This window comes from Bidens hawaiensis, unplaced genomic scaffold (assembly GCF_021521415.1).
Source record: "Bidens hawaiensis isolate Kalapana, Puna unplaced genomic scaffold, B.hawaiensis_p1.1 tig00015545_1, whole genome shotgun sequence".
NCBI lineage: Eukaryota > Viridiplantae > Streptophyta > Magnoliopsida > Asterales > Asteraceae > Bidens > Bidens hawaiensis.
The window spans coordinates 507,221-529,512 of NW_027492389.1; the positions used below are offsets into that span (position 1 = coordinate 507,221).

The 22,292-nt window shown below is 35.4% G+C and overlaps 2 protein-coding genes and 1 pseudogene across 2 annotated transcripts; 1 reads left to right on the plus strand and 2 right to left on the minus strand.

The window, feature by feature from the left end:
- Positions 1-94: 94 nt before the first annotated feature.
- On the minus strand, positions 95-3,240 carry LOC143549347 (serine/threonine protein phosphatase 2A 59 kDa regulatory subunit B' gamma isoform-like). The gene is made up of 2 exons (XM_077040255.1): positions 1,655-3,240; positions 95-719 (listed from the first exon to the last, which is right to left on the minus strand). Exons 1-2 carry the CDS (start codon positions 2,858-2,860, stop codon positions 369-371), a joined length of 1,557 nt encoding a protein of 518 aa, XP_076896370.1. The 5' UTR covers positions 2,861-3,240; the 3' UTR covers positions 95-368.
- A 3,473-nt stretch (positions 3,241-6,713) lies between these two features.
- On the minus strand, positions 6,714-9,496 carry LOC143549341 (chromatin remodeling protein EBS-like). Its single transcript, XM_077040251.1, has 5 exons — positions 9,342-9,496; positions 8,348-8,690; positions 8,187-8,255; positions 7,126-7,264; positions 6,714-7,045 (listed from the first exon to the last, which is right to left on the minus strand). The coding sequence occupies exons 1-5, from the start codon at positions 9,412-9,414 to the stop codon at positions 7,019-7,021; spliced, it is 651 nt and encodes a 216-aa protein (XP_076896366.1). The 5' UTR covers positions 9,415-9,496; the 3' UTR covers positions 6,714-7,018.
- Positions 9,497-19,619: 10,123 nt separating this feature from the next.
- On the plus strand, positions 19,620-20,527 carry LOC143549356 (uncharacterized; annotated as a pseudogene).
- The last annotated feature ends 1,765 nt before the right edge of the window (positions 20,528-22,292 follow it).

Below are 22,292 nucleotides of genomic sequence, written 5' to 3' on the forward strand. Positions count from 1 at the left end.
GTTAACAGTAAGGCATAAAACAAACACCATTTCACTGAAAAATAAACAGTATAAAAGCATAATGAAAAAGCATAAAACTTTTGCATGAATAGCATTATGGGAATAGCAATCCAAATAACACCTCCTCTTATGAACTGGTTTTTATGCTACAAACAAATCCCAATGCTGATAATAATACAAACCAAAAGCAGAAACAATAATAGAGAAACAAAAAGGGTAAAACATACATTTACATCCACAAAAAGGCCCAACTTTCACCCTTCCATCATCTCCTCCAAACGAACCCGGCGCCATCAAATAACCGAACCGAACTTCATTCGAGTCAAACCCACAAGTCAAATTTCAAATGTGGTCAAGCCCACACCACGTCAGCTACTAATACCAACAGAAGCAAACTTTGAGACCAATCCAGGCTCGTTGGTCTTAACAGCTGCTACGTTTTCCAAACGCACCCAAATCGATTCACGTTTCTTGTTATTCTCCTTTTCTTTCAGTTCATCTTCTTGGTGTTTATTTAAGCATTCGTCAAAGAATGATTGATCAGCATCTGAAAATATTTTCCTCACATTTAGGGTTAGGCTTTGAACCGCTTGATTCCAATGACCATGCGTGTTCTTCTCTAACGCGGGTAAGATTATTGGCAGAATCACCTTGCGGTTTTGAATAATCAGATTCCGTATGTGATCGTTATTCCACAAGAATAAAGCCCTTTCAGCTACCTGTATAAAGCCATAATATTAAAACTATGAGGTGGCAACTTCAACCGTTCACTTAAATGGGTCATTTCGATGAATACTGAATAGTGGTCTCAAAACAGTTAAAAACAAAATAAAAAATCACTTTATTGTGATAAAGTGGTTTAATAATTGTAATTAACTCATTGACTAGTAATAAATTTTAAAAAATGTAAAAAAGTGGGTCAACCCAGCTATATAAAGGCCCGTTTAGACGCGTGACCCAATCCGCCTGGCCCATATAATAACTAATATCAACAAATATTATTCGATTCTTATTCAAAATAAAATAGTTACTTCTAAAACACACATCCAAATTATGGGTGTAAAACTCTGACACAACACGAACCTAACACAAAATTTGCAGGTTTGGTTTTAGTATAAAAGGGTAAGGGGGGTATACTTGCAAACCTGTTTAGCAAAATGAGTCATGATCGTGTCAACCTGCTAGACTCAACGGTGGACCCATCCATTTTTTTAATGTGCTTTATGTCGTAATTTAAATTGGCCAATAATTTCTACCAAAATTTTAAATTAAAAGACAAACCGACGCAAGATTTTATAACTAGAATGTAACTGTTTTATAAACATTTGTATTTTTGTTGTAAAACCATAACTTTAAAGTATAAATATGCAAAACAACAGAAAAATAAAACAAATCTGGGTTAAACAAGTCGTCTTTATGTCAACCCGCGAATAGACGTCGTCACATGTTCGGTTTCATATATCTGACAGACTTTTCAGGTTCGTGTCGGGTTGGACCCGCCAACCCACGAACACGACCCGGTTGGCACCTATAATCCAAACACTATTTCCTATTGCATATCTTATTTCAACTATTACTCGATTCTAACTAGCCATAATCACATAGCTACTTCCAAAACACACATCCAAACATATTAAATCAATTACCGTAGTACCTGAAAATGTGAGCTATTAAGACAAAGCCCAATTTGTCTAAACAAAGGCACCATGCATCTTTGAAACTCGGCACCTTGAGTAGCTTCTAGAACCTCCTCCAACTCACTTAGAAACATAACCTCTTTTGCACTATTAGTCACAGGCCAAAACTTCAACAAGCCCCTAATAACCGTATCCGCCAACTTAAAATCTTTTTCCACAAATTGTGTAATGCAATAAGACAACTGCTGATGATACATATTCAAACATTTGGGCTTATGAAGCGGGACCAAAGCCCGCATAAGAAACATCTTATGTTCTTCTTTCAAAGGCAATGCAAAACCGTTTATTATACTTCCCAATATCTCAAGCAGTTCAGCTATCCCGTTATGCTTCTCAGTTTCATATATGAAACTATAAAAGATATTATTAATCACTTTTCTGATAAACGGACGGTGCACCATGAACTTTCCGTATATTCTGTGAAGAATCGTTTTCAAATACTCACGTTCTCTTTGATCCTCTGAGTCGAATAAATCAAGTAATTTCAAAACGAACGAGTGATCAATGTACCGTTTCGCAATTTTGGCGTCAGTTTCTGGGGCTGCAATGAACCGGAGGAGAAACTCGTACACAATTTGGAGGTGGGGCCATGACAGGTCCATGCTCGGTTCTTCATCTTCCGGGTCGTAAACATCCGGAAGCTTGAATTCGTGAGTGCACGAAGGCAACGATCTGAAAAGATTTGAAGTTATCATTTCCGCGATTTCCTGCATTGTGGCCTCGTTGAATTTCGAAGGTACAGAAGCTACATAATCAACAAGTTCAAGTAAAGTCTGTCTTTTTACATCTTTTTCTTTCAAACTCTTCGACGGGTCGGTAAAATCAAACACCACACAACACATATTCAACTTCTTTATAAAAAGATTGTGTTTTTCTGCTGCGGGCACGTCACGAAAGCTCGGTAACGCCTCATAAGGAGCCTGGTTTAACCCATGAGTTGACCCGAGTTGACCGGGCTTCTTCCCAGGGTTTGACTTGGTATTCGGAGTAACACTTCCATTAACAGACTTGCTCAAACTCTTACCCGATGAATCAACTTTAGACCCGTTATTATTAACACCCGAATTCACCGGACTTGAAGCTGCATCATTCTTCCCAACGTTACTTTGGGAAGATTTAGAAGACTGCTTTCTTGGAAGCTTATTAAGTATTTGCTTAATCATATCCCCAAATCAAGAACCCTAATTTCCGAAATCAAGAACCTTTATGTATCGAAACAATCAGTCCTTCAATACCCAGATGCCAAAACCACACACATTTACAAATCTTGAAAGATTGAAACCTTTGAGTTGAGTTGAATTGCATCTGTTGATTGAAAGTGAAATTGGAGTGATGGGTTAGTTGAATTGAATATTATTATTATAGAAGGTTGGGTTGGGTTGGGTTGGGTTAATTGGATTAAGGAGAAGAGATATTTGTTGGTGGATTTGGATTTGGATTTGGATTTGGATTTGGATATAGGAAGAAGAAAAAATAGCGATTAGAAAAGAAACCCTAGAACTAGGGGAAAAGGGGTTTCTTTGTGGTATTAGAATTTGAAAAAAAAAATATACTAAAATTCAATTTTTATAACATTATCTATCACTTGGTAAACTTGTTCAAACCAAAAATTTGTCTTTACTTTTACAAAATTGCCCCAGTTTTTATTTTCTTTTTAAATTGTTTTTTTTTATGTTTACTTATTTGTCATTTATGTCCAGACTATTTGTATTTTATTTTTGTTGCTGAATTTGTTGTTAAGTTATTTTGGGGAATCAAGATTTAGAAGGTGATAAATGCATGTTCCCTCAATGTTTTCGATGCTAAGAAACCTATATGGCTTCGGTACCACAGCAACTTTCAAGGAGGGCGGGTTTGAGCCAGTGGATTATCGAGGTTAAGGAATTGGCCTCTTGCGGGTTCTAAGGGGTAAAAGCCTTGGCTGACCCCTTGTCTTAATGATGTTTTATTAATAATACATCAGATTGGTACGAGTGACTGAAAGTTGTATGAAAAAGATATTAAAATGTGACTATAACTTAGTAGGAAGTTACTAATGTTCGGTAGCAAACTAAGCATTGGTAAATGGTAACAACTTTGTTATGCGGTAGCAACTTAGTTCAAGAGGTAGCAAATTTGTCTGTTTTATAAGCAAATGGACTAACTAATCAATGAAATGCAGTATCGTTTTGTAATTTGGTAGGATTTTAGAAATTTCGTAGGAAAATGGTTACTACCAGATGGAGTTCCATATACTAATCAAACTGCGGCGGTTACACACCAAATGCCATACCTTTTCGTGAAATGTTGCGATGTTCACCTTAATCGTTATAATGCTTCAAACACTGTATAAAGGAATAATCTGGTTTGATTATCAAACATATACTTCAATTTCGTATACAAGAATATCTTTCACTTTTTGTCTTATTCGGTTATTAGTTTCATTACACATGGAATACTTTAAACTGAAGTGAACTCATTACATGGTTTAGAAAGTTACCCGAAAAAATAGGAAATACGAAATCAACAGTGTTCCATTTATATCTAGTCTTCATCTTCAAGCTTGAGTTTGACTCAGCCTTATAACTCCAGTCGATGAATTAAAATACTTTTAAACTTAGCTTGAATCAACCTAGTTATTTGTATCATAATGTTACAATAGTACCAATCGTTGTAATATTAGTGAACTTAAAACTTTTAATTATTTACTTTAACTTAGCGATTCAATTATATAACTTTACAACATTCACAAAATTTACTACCATAGTATTTATTTTTAAGATAAACTCAAACTATGACCAATCAATTGATAATACTCCATAGTCCATATTCACAGTTGGATCAATAACATTTATAACTTTTATTTTCGTTATCGGGTGCAATCTCACTTTAATGGAGAAATAACTTCATTCGCCGTTGTGGTAATTGTAAAGATTGAGATATCATTAAATTATATAAAGTCATATGTTCATTCAGAAATAGATGTAGTTCTATTTCATTGGAGTAAAATTGTATTAGGTAACAAAACTGAAAGTTAAAAATATCATTAGCTAGCTCTCTCATCCAAGTGAAGTAATTAGGGCCCAGCATCCTTAAATCATTCAATGTCATTAGCTTAACAATACATGTTATCATGAATTGGGTCATGGTCGTATATTTTGTGTTAGTAAAATTCAATTTTTCTTGTTTTACCGCTCATACCTTTACGAATCTTAAATCTAAGTTATATTAATATTTGGATTAGTCCCAGGCTCCTTACAAGTTGTTACATTTATATGATTTATCTACATTGGAGAATAGTTTATTTTAAAAATATATATATGATTTTTGAAACAATAAGAGTTTGGAAAAGATATCAAACTGTAAGGGGCAAAGGATAAGTTTTCAAAATTTTGTCAGTTTCACTTAGACGTGTTGACTAGGCAAACTAAACACATTCAGTGTGTGTTGTACTTTTGCACCCATTGTGGGTAAAATATCTGGATTTCTTGATAAACTTGTAGCAGCAAATGGATTTAATTAAGAAACCATAAAGTACTAACCACTTTCAATTGCTATATGGGATGACAACACATAAAAAATCATTTGACAAATCATATTTGGAAAACCAAAATTAACAAGAAAATTCTCAAATAATTAAAATTGCATAAATCATACTTGGAAATTAAATGAAAAGGCAAATTTGATATTAGCAAGTGATGTTTACCTTTTTTTAATGTACAACACAAAAACCATTTTTAATAAAGTTTACATATGAATATAATGGAGAAATCAATGTAATCATAACCTCAACGTGCCAATCAATTATTATTTCAGAACATGTAAGAAACAATGGATAGACGTTGGTAAGCATTTACAAGCACTACATCTATGACTGATTATAAATTTATAATGGTGATTTGCATAATCTTTCAACAATAACAATATACTGCCATTTCACCCCATATAATCATTTTTAAATTCATGCCCTGCCACGTAATACTTTCTTTTTTTGATTAAAAAAATAATAATGAAACTAAAATCTCATACACAAATACATAATGATTTATATAATTTATAAATAAAAAAAAATTAAAAGCTGTTAGTAGATCACTCCAATTTGGCATATTAATTATATTAAACTAATCTTTACATTCTTACAGGAAAAACTAAAAACTTTTACATTCTTAAAAAAACTTAAAACCTTTTTGTGAAGAATGATTTTCCAAGCAAAATAAACAATACATCAAAATTGATGTTGGACCCATGAAAGCACCACCCCATAAAGGCACCAAGTCTAGATAGGGCGTTTTGGCCAAGCCATGTGACCAAGTCAAATTCCATGAACCTAACGACCCTAAACTGCAAGGTCAAATCAAGTCAATGGGCACGTGAGCATAATGAATTAAGCAATAGACGTTTTTTTGACCACGGAGCGCCTTCAGTATGAAGTTTTTGTGTTTTTAGGAAAGAGCGCGTGTTATGTTCTTATGCAGGAGAAAGGAGACAGTAATTTTTGTAGAAAACAACTTCTAATGGATTTATGTGAGTAAATATAGATAAAAGATAGTGCTTATATTGTAGTGACTTGTGACAAAAGATTTAAGGTTTGAACAACTGCCCTCATGAACTCGTTTTTTAGCACCCTTGTTGAAGAAGCTCTAATACTTGGCCAAATGAGGGAAAAAGACTTATCTAAAATAAGAAAATCTATAATTACAAAATTAGTTTTGTATAAAAAAGCATATAACACTTGCACATAATTCTCATTGTTCTCTATTTAAAATTCCATGTATATATTCAAACCCCAATAGGCCAATACGACTACCATGATTGATAAGAAAAAGCATGCTATAAGTATTTTTAATTCGACCCATTTAACTTATCTGAAAAAAAAAAAAAAAACAGACCGACCCGTTATCAAGACATCACTTCCTCAACCAAATCCAACAACCATAAGGCAGACTCATACTTCACTTAAAAAGATATAAACACACACATATAAACATGTACGTATCTATATATACTTGTATAGATGCATACATGTCTACATGTCTGTGTGCACACACAAAGATAAAACAAATATCCAAGTAAAGGAATAGTGGCAGTTCCAATTCTAATTTCAAGCTTAATTTGTTCTTCACAAACCCACTAATTTTAACCTTTTGTTCCCTACAGATTTGACAGACAAAACTAGTCTAGGATTAAACAAGGCAAAGATTCTTTGACAGTTATATTTCACACAATAAATAACATAAAACTTATTCATTGTGCAAGCAAACTCTCTCTTCTCTGCACTATACAATTTCTCCCACAACAAGCAAACTCCACAGCTAATTTAACTCCACAAAATCATTACCTCATCATCGCTTTCTGCGCTTTGTTTCCACCTGCATCAGTCACGTACTGTCCGTTTAGATAACCAAAACACAAGTAATATAAACAAAGCAAACATCCGATTAATATAAACCTTGGCATCAGAAGATGGTGATACAGGGAATGAGTTTGACGGTCTTTTGGCATCGTCATCAGATGAGCAGTCGGAGCACAAAAACTGGTCTAATTTCTTTGCCTCGTCAATTGTCATCCCCATGCAATTCGGATGAAACCTGCATAAGTTTAAAAGGCAAGTAAAACAGAACTCGTTTAGATATGTGTACATATTTGCAGGTTATTCTACCCACAAATTGCAAAATAGTTCGGTCATGTTTAAGATAGCCTGATGACAGTCATATCACCGACTAAATAGTCCCAAAATATACGAACATGCATATATAAGCCACACATAATGATATTAATTAGTGTATTTATAGATGTGCATGCATAGATGCATCTGTTGGGAGAGGAAGAAAAAACAAACCAGGTCTATATAAATGAGGAAAACATAGAAATGTATTCCATTTAAATTGAACAAATAAAAGTAGCATTTGAGGAAATAAATAATTTATTTCCTTTGTGTAAATTCTAGAACCAGTTGAATAACATCATTATGAAGTTTTGAGTACAAGGCAGGAAACATTGTAGAGACTTAAAAGACTTAAAATAATAAAGAGAGACCTCAAACAGGAAAACATGATAATGTTGCTTTGTAAAAATTCAAGGGCGCTCAAATATGCTGACCTACTTAAGCCATAACTGACAAACTCTTGATGAGATGAAAAGTGTTTTCAATAAGATATAAAATTATGTGATTATTCTATTTATAGATGACCTTTTTAAGGGTATCCCACTGGCTAGGATATGAAACCAAGATTCACCCTTCCAGATGTGTTATTACATTTAATTATAAAAACAATTATAACATATTCTTTAATTCACAAGTAAATTAGTGATGTGTTTAGATTAAAAGTCTTCAACAATTTATAAGACTTTTCTTATTATGGGAAAAAAGTCATCACTATTAAATATTCCTACCATCTTACTTGAAACACATTTATCTTAACAAAGCTAAAACAAAACATGCTTCTTGAAACACATTTACCATCATCATGCAAATTTCAAGATATTTATTCAGTCAAAAAATATATATACCAGTCCTTGCATCCTTCACATTGCACCATCAAGTCATCGGGGTTGTATGGCATTTCACATTTGCAGTACCTTCATGTAAAAAATAACACCATTAGTTTACACAAAACTCAAATTCACACCAAAAACCACAACTTGTGAAACAAGGAACAAATAATACTCACACTGCAACACGATCAGGAGTGAATCCGCCCGTAGACGCCTTGTACTCAAACCTACAGAAGTAATCCTCAGTACCAACGTTATCAAGCTTGGTATAGTTCTTGAAAGAGTGAACTATACACTTCCCTTCAATAGTGTGAGCACTCTGCATATCATAATGATTTGAAAGAAACAGCTCCTTGACTCCATGAAACTGTCTCCTTCCACCCATGGATTCCTCGGGGCGATAGTACCACCTGACCCTAACTTTGACATTGTTCCTGTGATCAGCTTCAAGTTTCTCCACTCGAGCCACGTATGGAGGCTTATCAGAATCAGAAGGCCTCATTAACACACAGTCTCCAGCTGCCAAATAAAGTCAAAATCAGTACCTAAGCGCTAGAAAGTTCAAAACCAACATGTATGTATATATAAAAATCCTAGTTTTCGGAATCAAGAGGGCACATTAACAGACAGTCTCCAGCTGCCAAATCAGCTCAAAGTCAACACCTAAACCCTAGAAAGTTGTAAATTAACATGTACATACAAAGATCCTCTTTTGTGGAAGCTAACCAAAATCAGAAGGCTTCATTGAGAAATCAAGACTTAAATCCTAGAAAGCTCAATATCAGTACCTAATCAATCCCTATAAAGTTCAAAATCAGCATCTAAACCAAGAAAGTTGAAATTAAAATGCACATACAAAAATCCACTCTTTGGAAGCTAAAGAAAACCTCAGTAACACACATTCTGCAGCTACCAAATCAGTTCAAAATCAACACCTAAACCCTAGAAAGATTAAAAAAAAACCCCTCTTTTGTGGAGGCTTATCAGATTAACACACATTCTCCAGCTGTCAAATCAACACTAGAAAAATCCTGTTTTTATCAGAATGGCACATTACCACACAGTCTGCAGGTGGCAAATGAGCTACAGATAAACCCTAGAAAGGTCAAATAAAAGTTGTTTTAAACAATCTGTAGCATATACATTGAAGCATAAAAGAGAGACACATACGTCTTACAACTTTATTAGTGCCTTTGATAGTGTAGGAATCCAAGTCTTTCTTTCCAGGTTTCGTCTTAGCCATTACTCAAATGGATCTGAATTAGTGGAATTATTATTAAAAATAAAAAATGAGAGTGATAAGAAACCCTAGATTTTAGGTACTACTAGTGTTCGTCTGTCTGTATGAATTGAACAAGGGTTTGGTTGGGTGTGGCATGTGTATCATAAGGATGGTGGGTGCTAGTGACAGTGTTACCATTCAATTAAATTAAATTAAATTAAAGCTTGCAATATAACGGCACGCATCGATCTTCACAACATCACAGGTCTCTTTCACACTCTCCCATAATCGAGAATGCCACATGATAATAACAACACCCGTAGTGGGGCGCCACACCATCGCCACCCAACCCATGAAACCCCGTAGCGTTGGAAACACCGCTTCCGGGTGCTAGAGAGGAGGGGGCCTTCCTATATAGCGCCAGGTTCGTCTTTCTTGGTCAAACCATAACCGTTGTAAAATGGCTAGATTTTTTTTTAAAACTATTTTATTTATCATCATCCTTCATATACATCACCATTTTTTTAAAACACCTCGCCTCATTCTTTCATTTTCTATCAAAATCAAAACAAAAAAAACCTTTCACTCTCTACCCACCATGAATCCATCAACAATTCCTTGTTCGGTTTTGAACAATTTGTAACCAGCCAACGCCCGAACACCACTCAACCGAACATCACCCAAGCGAGTCAACCAATCCCACCTTCCAGGCCGGTATGAATTTCGACCATAACTTGTTGTCATACATGCAATATTTAGGGATGCCTACCAACGTACCACATGTTTTTAACCCACCAACTCATCCGAACTTCCCAACGACACTAGAGGAGACGGTGTCAGAGACACAACTCGGTTCAAGCAAATCTAAAAAAGCCGGTTCGAGCAAAGCCGGGCAAGGACGCTCACACAAAACGAAAGACATGACCGAGTCTCGTTTTTAAAAAAAAAACAACTAAACTATGGACCACCAAGGAGCATTTGACCCTTTCAAAGTCGTGGTGTGCAGTCTCAGAAGATCCCGAGTGTTGTTTAATAATTTTTTTTATTTATGTACTAAATTTTCTTAAACAAAATTTTAATGGTTACTAATACGTTTTATATTTTTTTTGTAGCCAACTATTGAACATTAGGCATTTTGTGACAAAGTTTGGAAATTTTTCTCAATGAAGTGGACAAAGGGGATGACTACCGAAAGCATGATTCTATATCGGGGAAATGATCTAATATAAACAGTAGATGCCAACTGTTTCAAGGGGCTTACAACCGGCATTATAAATCATGGGGTAGTGGTGTCGGTGATGCTGAAATTATTGTGGTGGTGTTGACTGAGTACCAAAGTGCTCGGGGTACCTTTATATATATAAATTGTTGGAATTTTCTTCGTCATCACACTAAGTGGAACGTTGTACCCCCCCGGTCGGGTCCGGAAGTAGGCGGCGAGCAAAAAAGGTCCAAAACCTCATCCTCAGTTGATCCTCAAATGTCACAGTCCGTTGCTCGAAATTTCAACTTAAAGAATGACGAAGTCGGTGATAACGAGGATGAGTATGCGGAGTCGCCTTGATCGAGCGATATAGTGGAAAAGGGAAAGGGGCGGGGTCATCGGGGGTCGGTGCTAGTGTGGAAGTTAGAGAAGAATTCACCTAAATGAACCGTTGACTTGCCGATTTACATGACCTTGGGAGTCTTCCAGGTGATGCAACAAAATTTTGATTTTAACAAGGTGGTCGCTGATATACTGAATGAGAGGCAAATGGACAAAGCGATCGACCACCTTACCGGACATGGCCGGAGGCTAGCGGAAATAAAAAGGGAAAGTTATTAAAAAATATAAGCTCGACGAATAATATTTATTTTTAGTACTAGTGATGGTTTTTTTATGTATTTGTTTTAATTATAATGTGGTTTTTCTAATTTATTTATTTAATAATATGTTATTTGCATTATTCATTCGCCATTGACCTAATTCATTCGTCATCCATTCATTCGCCATGAGAAGATAGCGAATGATCCCTCCATTCGTCTCAAAGAGAGTACGAATGGCCTTAGCCATTCGTTATGCGCTCATTCGTCTCTTAAGACTCAGATCAATCCATAATGGATGAAGCCATTCGTCTTAGAGAATAGCATATCGAATGAAGTCAACTGTCATAGCGAATGAGATAGCGAATGGTGTATAGCCAGAAGCCATTAGTCATGATGAATAGTTAACGAATAAAATAATAATTTAAGAATTCTAATGAAATTTGTGTCAAAGCAGTTAATGAAAATAAAATTTTTCCAAGCTTAACCCCAGCCAGGGGCTCTGCCCTTTGGACCCCGCCAGGGGCTGCCACCCCTAGAACCCCGCTGCTCCCGGACCCCCATCCGTTGAGGATTATAATAAACTAGAAATACGATATGAGTAGTGATAGTTAATTGATACGTGTAATTGTTATACAGTTAGCCGTGCCCAGTTAAAGAAAGGAGTTACCATTAACTCTGAGAGGAACCGAGTTCATGTGAGTTTCTAACCTTAATTCCTTGTTATGTTTCGGGGCTGTGTGCATACTCGATGTGATTAGTTAATACACTTACCCTAAGTGGTAAGTGTATGCCTTGTATGATTTATTTGATAGTGATTGAGAATATGGATGAATACTTGTCGGTACGTGAATGATCTTCGGATATTGCACGTATCGCCAGGAAAGACGAGCTTTATATTAGATGCATGAAAGATACATGAATGATTAAGAGTGTGTATGAAAGTATATAATAAAATGTATGTGCAAAGAAGTGAATGTATAGTCATATGGAAGAAGGGACCAGACCCTACCAATATCTGAGATAGAAGGGACCAGACCCTACCAATATCTGAGATAGAAGGGACCTGACCCTAATAATATCTGAGATGGTAAAGATAGTTATGAATGTAATATGAAAGTATGAAAGAATGTATGTATGAATAAATGTATGTACGAAAGGAAGGTAAACAGGTAAAGTATATAATATGCATATTCAGATGCGTATATTAAAGTAAGTGTATGTATTGTATGTTACATGTGTTAACTAGAACCCACTCAGCGTAGCTGACTTTTAGTATGCACGCAGGTGAATAGGTTGAGGCAGCTCGCTTGAATAAAGACACATGGCATTGGAATGAAGAGGCTGACATCTCAAGAAGAATGTTATGTTGTCATAATAAATTATGTTTCTATTTTGAAAGACATATTTGAATGATGTTAAGACAAGACTTGAAGGGTTATGTAATCTATGGTTAGAGTTTTATATTCCGCAAAAAGTTTTAATTAACTCTGATATTTAGAACTGTGTTTATGAGTAAATTCAACGCTAATATAGGGCACCGGGACCGGGGCCTTACATATATCTCCAATTTCTTGACAAATTCAGCAAGGTCTTAAACAATCTTCAAAACTCACAAACAAACTCCTCTTCAAATTACTCGTGGTCTCCCCCCGGCCCCTTAGCGAATGGGCTTATAACTTAACGAATGGATAGTTAGTCTAACGAATGGACCCTATTCGCTATACAATCCATAGAGAATGGGCCATTTTACATTGTAGCATAATGACTAAAGTAGCCCTAGCCTCTTCGATCAACTACGGACAACAAATCATGCACTTACAGAAAAACAATCAGCAATTTATATGCTTGTTCGCACACATCAGCGTGTGACCCATAGATGGTACATGTTTTGTAGATTTATCAAAGTTGCATGCTTAGCAGAAGTCTTCTTTTAAGTATTATTAAATTCAAAACTCGGGATAAACACTGATAATCGTACAAAAGAGTTTATCTTGATAAAACATTGTTTTACATATTTTTACAATATTCAAAATATCCGAATCATCAAATCTTCTAATGGCTATAACACCATCTTCTATCCTTAATCATGATTTCATATAAAACAATTTATAAAATACGCTAGCAACACATGCTGGTGAATATGCTGACACAAAATCATTTATGTAGTACTTTTATAAGCTACAACTCGACTCGAAACCATCAAGTGGACAACATTCGAGTACTTCGCAATATGGATGCGATTTTTTTCCTGAATACCCGTTTAGTACCTGTACCAATACCTCTGTAGCCGTACGTATTTATTGGGTACAGGTACGGGTACCAAATTTTACTGATTTTAGATATCTTTAGACTCTTAAGACTCCCGACAATCAGCAGAAGTTGTATTTACCATCCTCACCGTCATTAACCTAAACCCTTGAACCACCACAAAATACCAAATCCCTATTCACACAAAACCAACCTATATTACTTTCTGATCTATGCAACCCTTCAAAAAGGTGGAGATTTGAACTTGTTACAAGCTTATTTATCACATGTCACATTTTGGCTAAGAGTGTTCACATACATACATAACAGGTATGATCATATATAAACCGAGTGTGAGTGAACATTGTGAGAACGTGAAGTTTTGCATAAACAGAAGCTCATAAAAACAAATCGCCTTTTTTATATATATCACTACACATATTCCTATGATTCAAGGTTGGTTATTTTGTTCCCATTTTCTTGGAACTTGTTTGGGGATGTTTAAGCTATGGTCCTGACTTGCTATTTTTAGAGAATATTTATAAGTAGCTTACTTGAGGACAAGTAAGGTTCAAGTGTTGGGATGTTTGCTGTATATAAAAATATACATCTTTTTAGCATCAAATAATCTCTAAAAATTGTAACTTCTATCACATAATATAGTTCAAATAAATACTTATCATGTTAAAATGTATTTTCAGGTGAATCCAAGCCTCAATTGAAGAAACGAATGAAAAGACAAAGAAAAATCAAAGAAAACCAAAGAAATGGTTCATGAAACACACCCCCATGCTTCATGGAACACGCCCCCATGCTTTATGGAACACACCCCCATGCTTCAGAGAACACGGGGCCGTGCTCACCTTTCAGAAAAGACAAAAATCTGCAAGAAAAGACAAAATACTGGACAGCTGGACACGAGGTCGTGCTTCAGAGAACACGGGGTCATGGTCACCTTTTAGAAAAAACAAAAGAAGATATAACAGACACCCAAAAACACGGGGACGTGCCTTAGGAAGCACGCCCCCGTGGTGAGTCAGCATGTACGATCTGACAGAGCATTAAATGCGAGTGGACACCTGGACACGGGGGCATGTCTCATGGAGCACGGGGTCGTGCCTAGCTTTCTAGACAGCCTAAAAATTGAGGAGCATGTTGCATTCTTTGGTGTGCTTGAATAGATTTCTATACGAGTTTCTCTTATAAAAACACCCACTTTACATTCATATTGAAGATCTTGTGGAGAGTTTGAAGGCTTGGAGGTTATCATCACCATCATCCATCATCGTCATCATCCATCACCATTGAATAAGGAAGATTCATCCACATTTAGTTAGATTGTTCTAGTTTGATCATGTGTTTGTTATCTTTATCTCTTTTGATCATGTTAATAACGATGCTCATTATGAGCTAAAATCCATTTACCATCTAATTTCTATGAAGAAGCTTTGTTTTACTTGATGATTATACTAAATATGTGATTTAGTTTAGTAAAGTACATGGTTATTTTGCAATTATCCTTTGATGAAAAATGTTTTATCACTTTAACTCAACAAATCGAGGTTGATGACTAACAATCATTCATGGTTCACTCATGTTCTTGGAGACTAGAAATGGTAAAAAGAATACTTTGATAACTTATCCAAGATAAAACACAAATCCTTAAATTGCACTTAGAAATGATGAGATATAGCTATGATCTATTTCTCTAGTTTTGATAATTCCAAAATAATATTGTTAACACGATTGCTTAGGTTATCATGCTAGTTTAGAAATCATATGTTAAAGGAATGTATAAATATAACCTACTTAAATCAACCAAGGGGAGGTTGTGTGATGAACTATAACCACCCGAAGTTGTTAGAATTGGTATTTGAGAAATCGAAGTCAATCCTAATCTTTCTACTTTACTAAACTACTTGTCTACTTAAATTGACATTCTCGTGGTAGCATGAGATTAAGCAAGGGTTGACTTAAAAATATGCATGCTACTTTCTTTCATGTCATAGAATACGTTCACTTAGAAATGAGGGACTATTCTATCATACATTATTAAGGAAAATTTATCACATATTTATGTTATAATCATCAAGGAAGAATGGATTGGATTCTTGATATTAGATGGTAACCTTCATACAATTGAATTACTCATTTAGAATTTCTCTTCTTGTTCACCTATATATTATAAATATAAGTTATTTTATGAAAGTTTAAAAATCAACCCCAAAAGGATTATCTTACTCGATTGAACTAAAACAAAGATTTATTATTAGAAACATTTGTGTCCACGGATCGATACTTGGTTCTTACCAATACTATTCTACATATGCGATAGGTACACTTGCCTATATTATGTGTGTTTAGTCTTAGTAGAAATCACTTTTATAAATTTATAACACGATCTTGTGCGAAAGCTAAAATTCCATCCTTTATCCATTTTAAACCACCCGAGCACACAAACATCAAACATGTATTAACTTTCTTTGTTGTTTTTCAATAGAAATTGAGGAAACAATAGACAAAGAAAATGGAAAGATGACTAGCGAATACTAAACGAACGTTAACTTTCTTTGCATAACTAAATATTGTTTTAAACATTTATTTTTGGGAGACTTTGTATGTTTTGGAAGACTTTGTATGTTTTGGAATTCATTACTTAATTATGAATACATTTTATATTATAGTTTATTTCATTTTTAGTTTTAGTATATATTACAGTTTTGGTTGTGGTATTATAGATAATTATTGTCAATACTGTATGGTACCGATACCAAGTTCAGTGGAGATTTAAAAAAAAATGAATAAAGTGGTACCAAAGCGAGCACCGTACCCGAAAAATACATGTACCCTTACCCGCACCATAATATTGGATTTACTGATTTTAGGTACATGTACTTTTGGGTACATGTACGGATATGGTTACGAGTACAGTACCGATCTCATCCATACTTAGAAACTACCCATATAATAGAAAACATATTGAAGAATCGAAGATGAAATTGATGAAGATTAACGAGGAATTGATGAATTGAAGAAAAATAAGTAAACGAATCATGAAGTGAATGATGAATTGACGATGGAAGAAAATGAATATGATGAACTGATGATCAAAGATATTGAATTTGATGAATTTGTTGAATTATGATTTGAACGCAGGTAAGGGATGAAGACGATGATCGAGAGCTAAATATGCTTTGATACCATTTTGAGAGAAAAAAACTAGAGAAAACTAATGGAGATTATCAAATGCTTAACTGTTTATTTCATCAACTAACCATATATTTATATACAAACGTCTCAACAACCTAACTAACTAATATACCTAACTAACCGAGTCAACTCAGTAACAAAAACTTAAATAATCAAAACTCGTTAATAATAACAGTTTCATAATCAATCAAAGATCAAATTGAAGACATATTCACAAAGAGTTCACACTTCACCGGGTAGAAAGTAAATAGAGTTTTGCAAAGGGATGAATATGGAGATGGCAACTCTTGAGACTAGAGCTGGTAATTTAAATTAAAATGGTGCATGGGTGGTTTTGAATAATAAGAAGATCGTATTCAGAGAGCAAAGTGGATAAGTATGACTTATGTTTTGTTTATAAGTTAAGTTATTTTTTATGTTTTCATAAATATTCTTTTGTGTTTTTCTTTGATGTATTTAGTTTTTTTGATAGGGATAATAACCATATTACCATTCACATACCCAAATAGCCATCCAAAAACCGTCGGATAATGGTTCTTTCAACAGCCGACGACATATATTTGCTACCATCCGAAAAAACTTTTCGACCACTAAGATCTTGTCGGCTGCTATCTTCTTTTGTCGGACCGATGGAACTCTTTAAAGAACCGACGAAACTATTAAAGAACCGATGAAACTTGTTTGAACAAATCCCTAATTTCTATCTCTATTAGAAAACGAATTCGTGAACTAGATCATGCAAAAAAACCCTCTGACGTCAACGAAACTCATTTGTACATCCAACTTGTCTCTCAACCCTCTGTAAACTTCTCTTACTCGCTGGAACTCAAGAACTTCGATACCAACCTTCTAAGCCTTCAAACCTCATCAATTAGGTAACCTATTTACATGTTTTAGATGCATTTTTGCTATTTGAATCAAAGCCCTTTGTCAATTTGAATTCACATAGGCGTTTGATTGTTTAAGGATTTAAATCTTAGGTTCATAACAATAATCGGGGATTTGTTCTAATGTGTGTTTATAAATAAGCGTTAATCACCAATCTGGCAATCCGAGTACCGTCGGATGTCTTGTTATTCCGTCGGAAATGCTAGAAAATGTTTTTGAGTTTCATAAGTTATCTTGCTATACTTTCGGCCATCGCAAATCAGCAAAACGTGGCATGATATTATTGAACTTCGAGTTTCTTCAACCTGCAGCAAAGATTCGTCGGCTGCTATTGAAAGAACTATCTTCCAAACGGTTTTTGGATGGCTATATATTTTTGGGTATTCGTGTGGTCAAATGAATATTCCAGTCATTATCCCTTTTTTAGTAATGCAATAAAGGTTTTTTGTTTGATTTTGTAAAACCGACTGTGCTTGTGCCAACCAAGATCTAGTTGAATATTTCTCAACATGTAACATCATAAATCATCAACAAAAGTTTAGTATTATGTACATTATTTTGTTTATTATTATCTTACGCTTAAAAATGATGTATACATGGTCTTATGATGTTTTGCTAATAAATTAATTTTTATTTGCAATTTGTCATGAACCATCAATAATGATAAGGTTATGTACCTTGTTTTCCATCCTTTGTCATGTTAGCACCATCTCAGTTTTTTCTTTTATTATTCAATCTCACTACTCAACCGATGTTATAACCCTTTCTTCATTATTATCCAATTTCTCATTTTTTATTTTTTTAAATAATTAATATGTAATATTTTTAGTGTTTTTAGATCATTTATATTTAATAATTTTAATATTCTTTAAAAAACATATACATTAATATCAATGATTAAAATAAATAAATAAAAACACCATTTAGACATAGCCCACTATAGAGATATGTCTTATACCCATCCACGGAACAACCACAATTATCCGCAACCCCTATCTACCCCTGCGGATCGACTCTTAGTAAAATACCTCAAGGCTCAAGCCTGCGGACACAGTCCCACAGGGATTGCCACTCGCGGAGGAGACAAACATTACACAATTGCTAGTCCTAAAGCCTAACATAGTGCGAAGATCCTTCTGGAGATAAATAGTACATAAATGATTACGAACGTATGACGAACCTATCAGTGGACGTCAACACTATACCTCCAATCGACAGTTGTCCTTACCTCCAATTGACATGCTCATCTATGAGGAATGGGAGGTTCTACTGATGATGAAAACCTGACAAATATTCTTTACATCTCCGGCTATAAATTGAACACTTGACTAATTCGTTAAAGGATCCGATCACCCTGTCACTCTAAATATTACTCTCAATACATTTTACTTATTGACACGTCAGAGGATGGTTATGAGAAGTAGAATCCATCATTCCCCTTCTCGTAACGAGCTCAAATGTTCTGTTTTGCAGATTAGGTTGAAGTCATCCCTAAAGGATCTGCTTACACTCATCCTCCACCACCTTTGAAAGAGAGTTGAATGAGACGTGTGACCAAGGTTAGACCCTGTTACGCGTGACGCGAACATGGCCGACACGGTGTTTACCCGAGATCACGTGAGCCATGTTAGCGCAATCCCATCCCTGAGCCTCTGTGAACAATGTTGTATGATCTAAAGGGGTTGTTTGGAGCCCATCACTTGTGCCATGTAGAGAGTTGACCAATTCAGAAACTTCATTCCACAAGTTTACAAGTCTAACCAATCCAATATTTCTTTTTAGTAAATCAAATGCACTTTAATGTTGACTGATTCAGATCTAGCCTCTTAATAATTAAGAGGATATACTCAAACCCCTAAATTTGTTAACGATAATACTTGAAGTTTAAACAAAACAAAAGGAAGACAAAATCAATTTCGTGCCATACCAAATAATATGATATTATTTATTTATTATTTAACATTATTGGGCCTAGTCCAAATATACTTTGCTATCCCTGGCCTACTAAGATTAAGACCTTAAGTATCACGTATATATAACCGTGCATGTATATCGACAAACACCAAACCCTAGTCATGTTTTCCCGACGGCATCCATCGATGGAAGAAGCTAATGTCTTACCTGGAAATCTCATCCTGGAGGTTATATCAAGACTTACGTCAAAACAATCATCAACTGCAAGTGCGTGTGCAAAACGTGATCCTTACGTTATTTTGGTGAAGCTCTCGTTCGTTTCCCATAATTCAAGTGGGTTCAGTAAATGGTTTTATCTATTCTTACGTATTCAATCCTGTCGTTGAAGAATGTTTGATCGTTCCGGATGAACCACCACGGGTGAGGAATATTGAGTCGTTAGGTTATGGTTTCGGAGTTTCAATGGCAGGAGAATACAAAGTGATACGAGTTTGCGGCAGGGATATTATAACAAATCTATCTGTGGTTTACGAAGTTGCAATCGAGGTTTACACACTTGGCACAGGTCTTTTGGGACAAACCCCTTACCACAGTAGCTTAAGGGAGAAGATGTAAACTGGTGTATTCGTGAATAGTCATGTGTACTGGGATGTTAATGATGGTCAAATTTATGATTTTGATTTGAATACGGAGACATTTGAGTTACTTCCATCCCCTCGGGGACTGGGAGACAACCAAGACGTACTCTATGCATATGTTGGGAGCAGGTAGTTTAAGTCGGATTTCTTAGTGTTTGTTAGGATTAGAGGTTTCAGTGATGAAGGGCGCGTCTCGGTATAAAGAGTTAACTATCCAAGGAAATATAACCCCTATGTTTAAATTAGAAGATTGGGAACCCTTGTGTCTCATTGATGGTTCAGGATGTACTAGTATTTTGATCATCCGTATTAAGCGTGGTGTGGAAAAACCGATGGCGTGTTATTGTCTCAACACGAATAAGATTCTACTTCTATATTTGCATCCCATCTACCCAATGAGTCTGATCAGAGAGAGTTCATTCATTGTTTGAAGCTAGTGACAACCCCTTTTGGAAGTATAGATATAGTTCCGGTTGGAAGTGAGAGCACAGGTAGGAGATAGCTCATAACATTGGTTAATCATTTCTTTTTAATGCTTATAAGTATATAACCTTCAGATTTTAGATGATTACTGAAGTAATATCACTTTAATTTTCATTATTATATATCTGTATAGTTCTCTTTAAAATACGCAAAATGTACGTGTGGGTGACAACAGAACCCAACCTGGTCCATAATGACCCTAGAGATGGCAGAATGGGTCCAATGAGTTCAAGGCATAAACTTTATTCTTATACAGGTGGGCTTGACCAGAAACAACTTTGTTACTTTCGTTGAAACTTATGTTTAATAATCTTTTATTTTGTTACCGGTATTATTAACAACTATATATCATGTTGCGGTCTCCCCAAGTATATATATGACATTCTATTTTCCACTTTCATATTATGTGGGCTTGTTACATGATTTATATATTTCCACCCGTGTCATACACGGGTTAATAGCCTAGTATTTAATATTACAAGATTATTACTTCAATATTAACTCTCTTTAACATAATGATTCATGAAACTTTATGCTTACAAAATATCCTTAGGGTTACTTCCAGCTAGGGGTGTGCAAAGGACAAAACCCGAACCGAATTTGGAACAGGCGGACCCAACCTGATGACCGACATATGAGTTTCTCTGCAATATTACCGAGTCTGGATAAATCCCCTTTCTGAAGGTCTGAATTGCAGGAAACGATGAGGATATTTTTCAAATGCATCATCTAAATGATTAACAAATTAAGTAATCCACAAACAACCGGGTAAGTTTTCTTGTACTTTATTGCAATTTTCTTTATGATTGATTATCAATTTCATTGTGATTTTGAAGTATATGTTCAGTTAGGTCCATGAATCTTCATATTTAATTGATTAGTATATGATGACGGGGTAGCCCAAGGAATTAGTAAATGGCTTCCAAACATTAACGCTAAAAAGGTTAAAAGGTTAAAAGCTACGTTTCCCGCCCAAACTTATGTAAACAAGTACCCACGTGCTACAGTACAATGTCAACTCACTATTCACATCACTGTTCCCTCTGAGTAAGGGACATGCTCAGATAAAGTATTAATATTTTAATCATGGACCAACGGGTCAAAGCTTCCCGCCCATAAAGGTCAACTCTCTAAGCAAACTGGAGGGGAATTAGTTTATACACCAGATAAAAGGCTTGGTCTCTCCTTCTATATAAAGAGAACCCAACCACAAACATGAGGACATCAGATTTGGAGTTAATACATACTCCTTGATCTTCTCTTCTTTCTTGAGGAATATACACCTTGCTTATTCCTTTCTCACTTCACAAATATCATAGCTTCACCAAGAGCTTCATCCGAGAACCGATTCCAAACATCACGGTTCCGGAGCTTCAGTGAACTACAACAATCAACAATAAACTAGTGAACCTCCTTCTACGTTTTGCAAACGTAGAGGGACACCACGACCCGCGTTAGGTTAACCTGAACCCTTGAAGCCTGTTAGCTTAACCAGTCCATTCACTATCATTGGTCTTATCTTTGTTGTAGCAACAAGTTGGCGCCCACCGTGGGGCTACGCCACTTACTTTATCTTAAAGACCAGTAGTGTAGCTCCATCACCATGTCAGAAGGTGGATCTCCCGGCGAAGTCAACCAAGTGTCAAGAACACCGACACCAAGTGCCGGCCAAGAAACTCCGGCGATGACCTCTCTTTTCTCCACCCCGGGAGG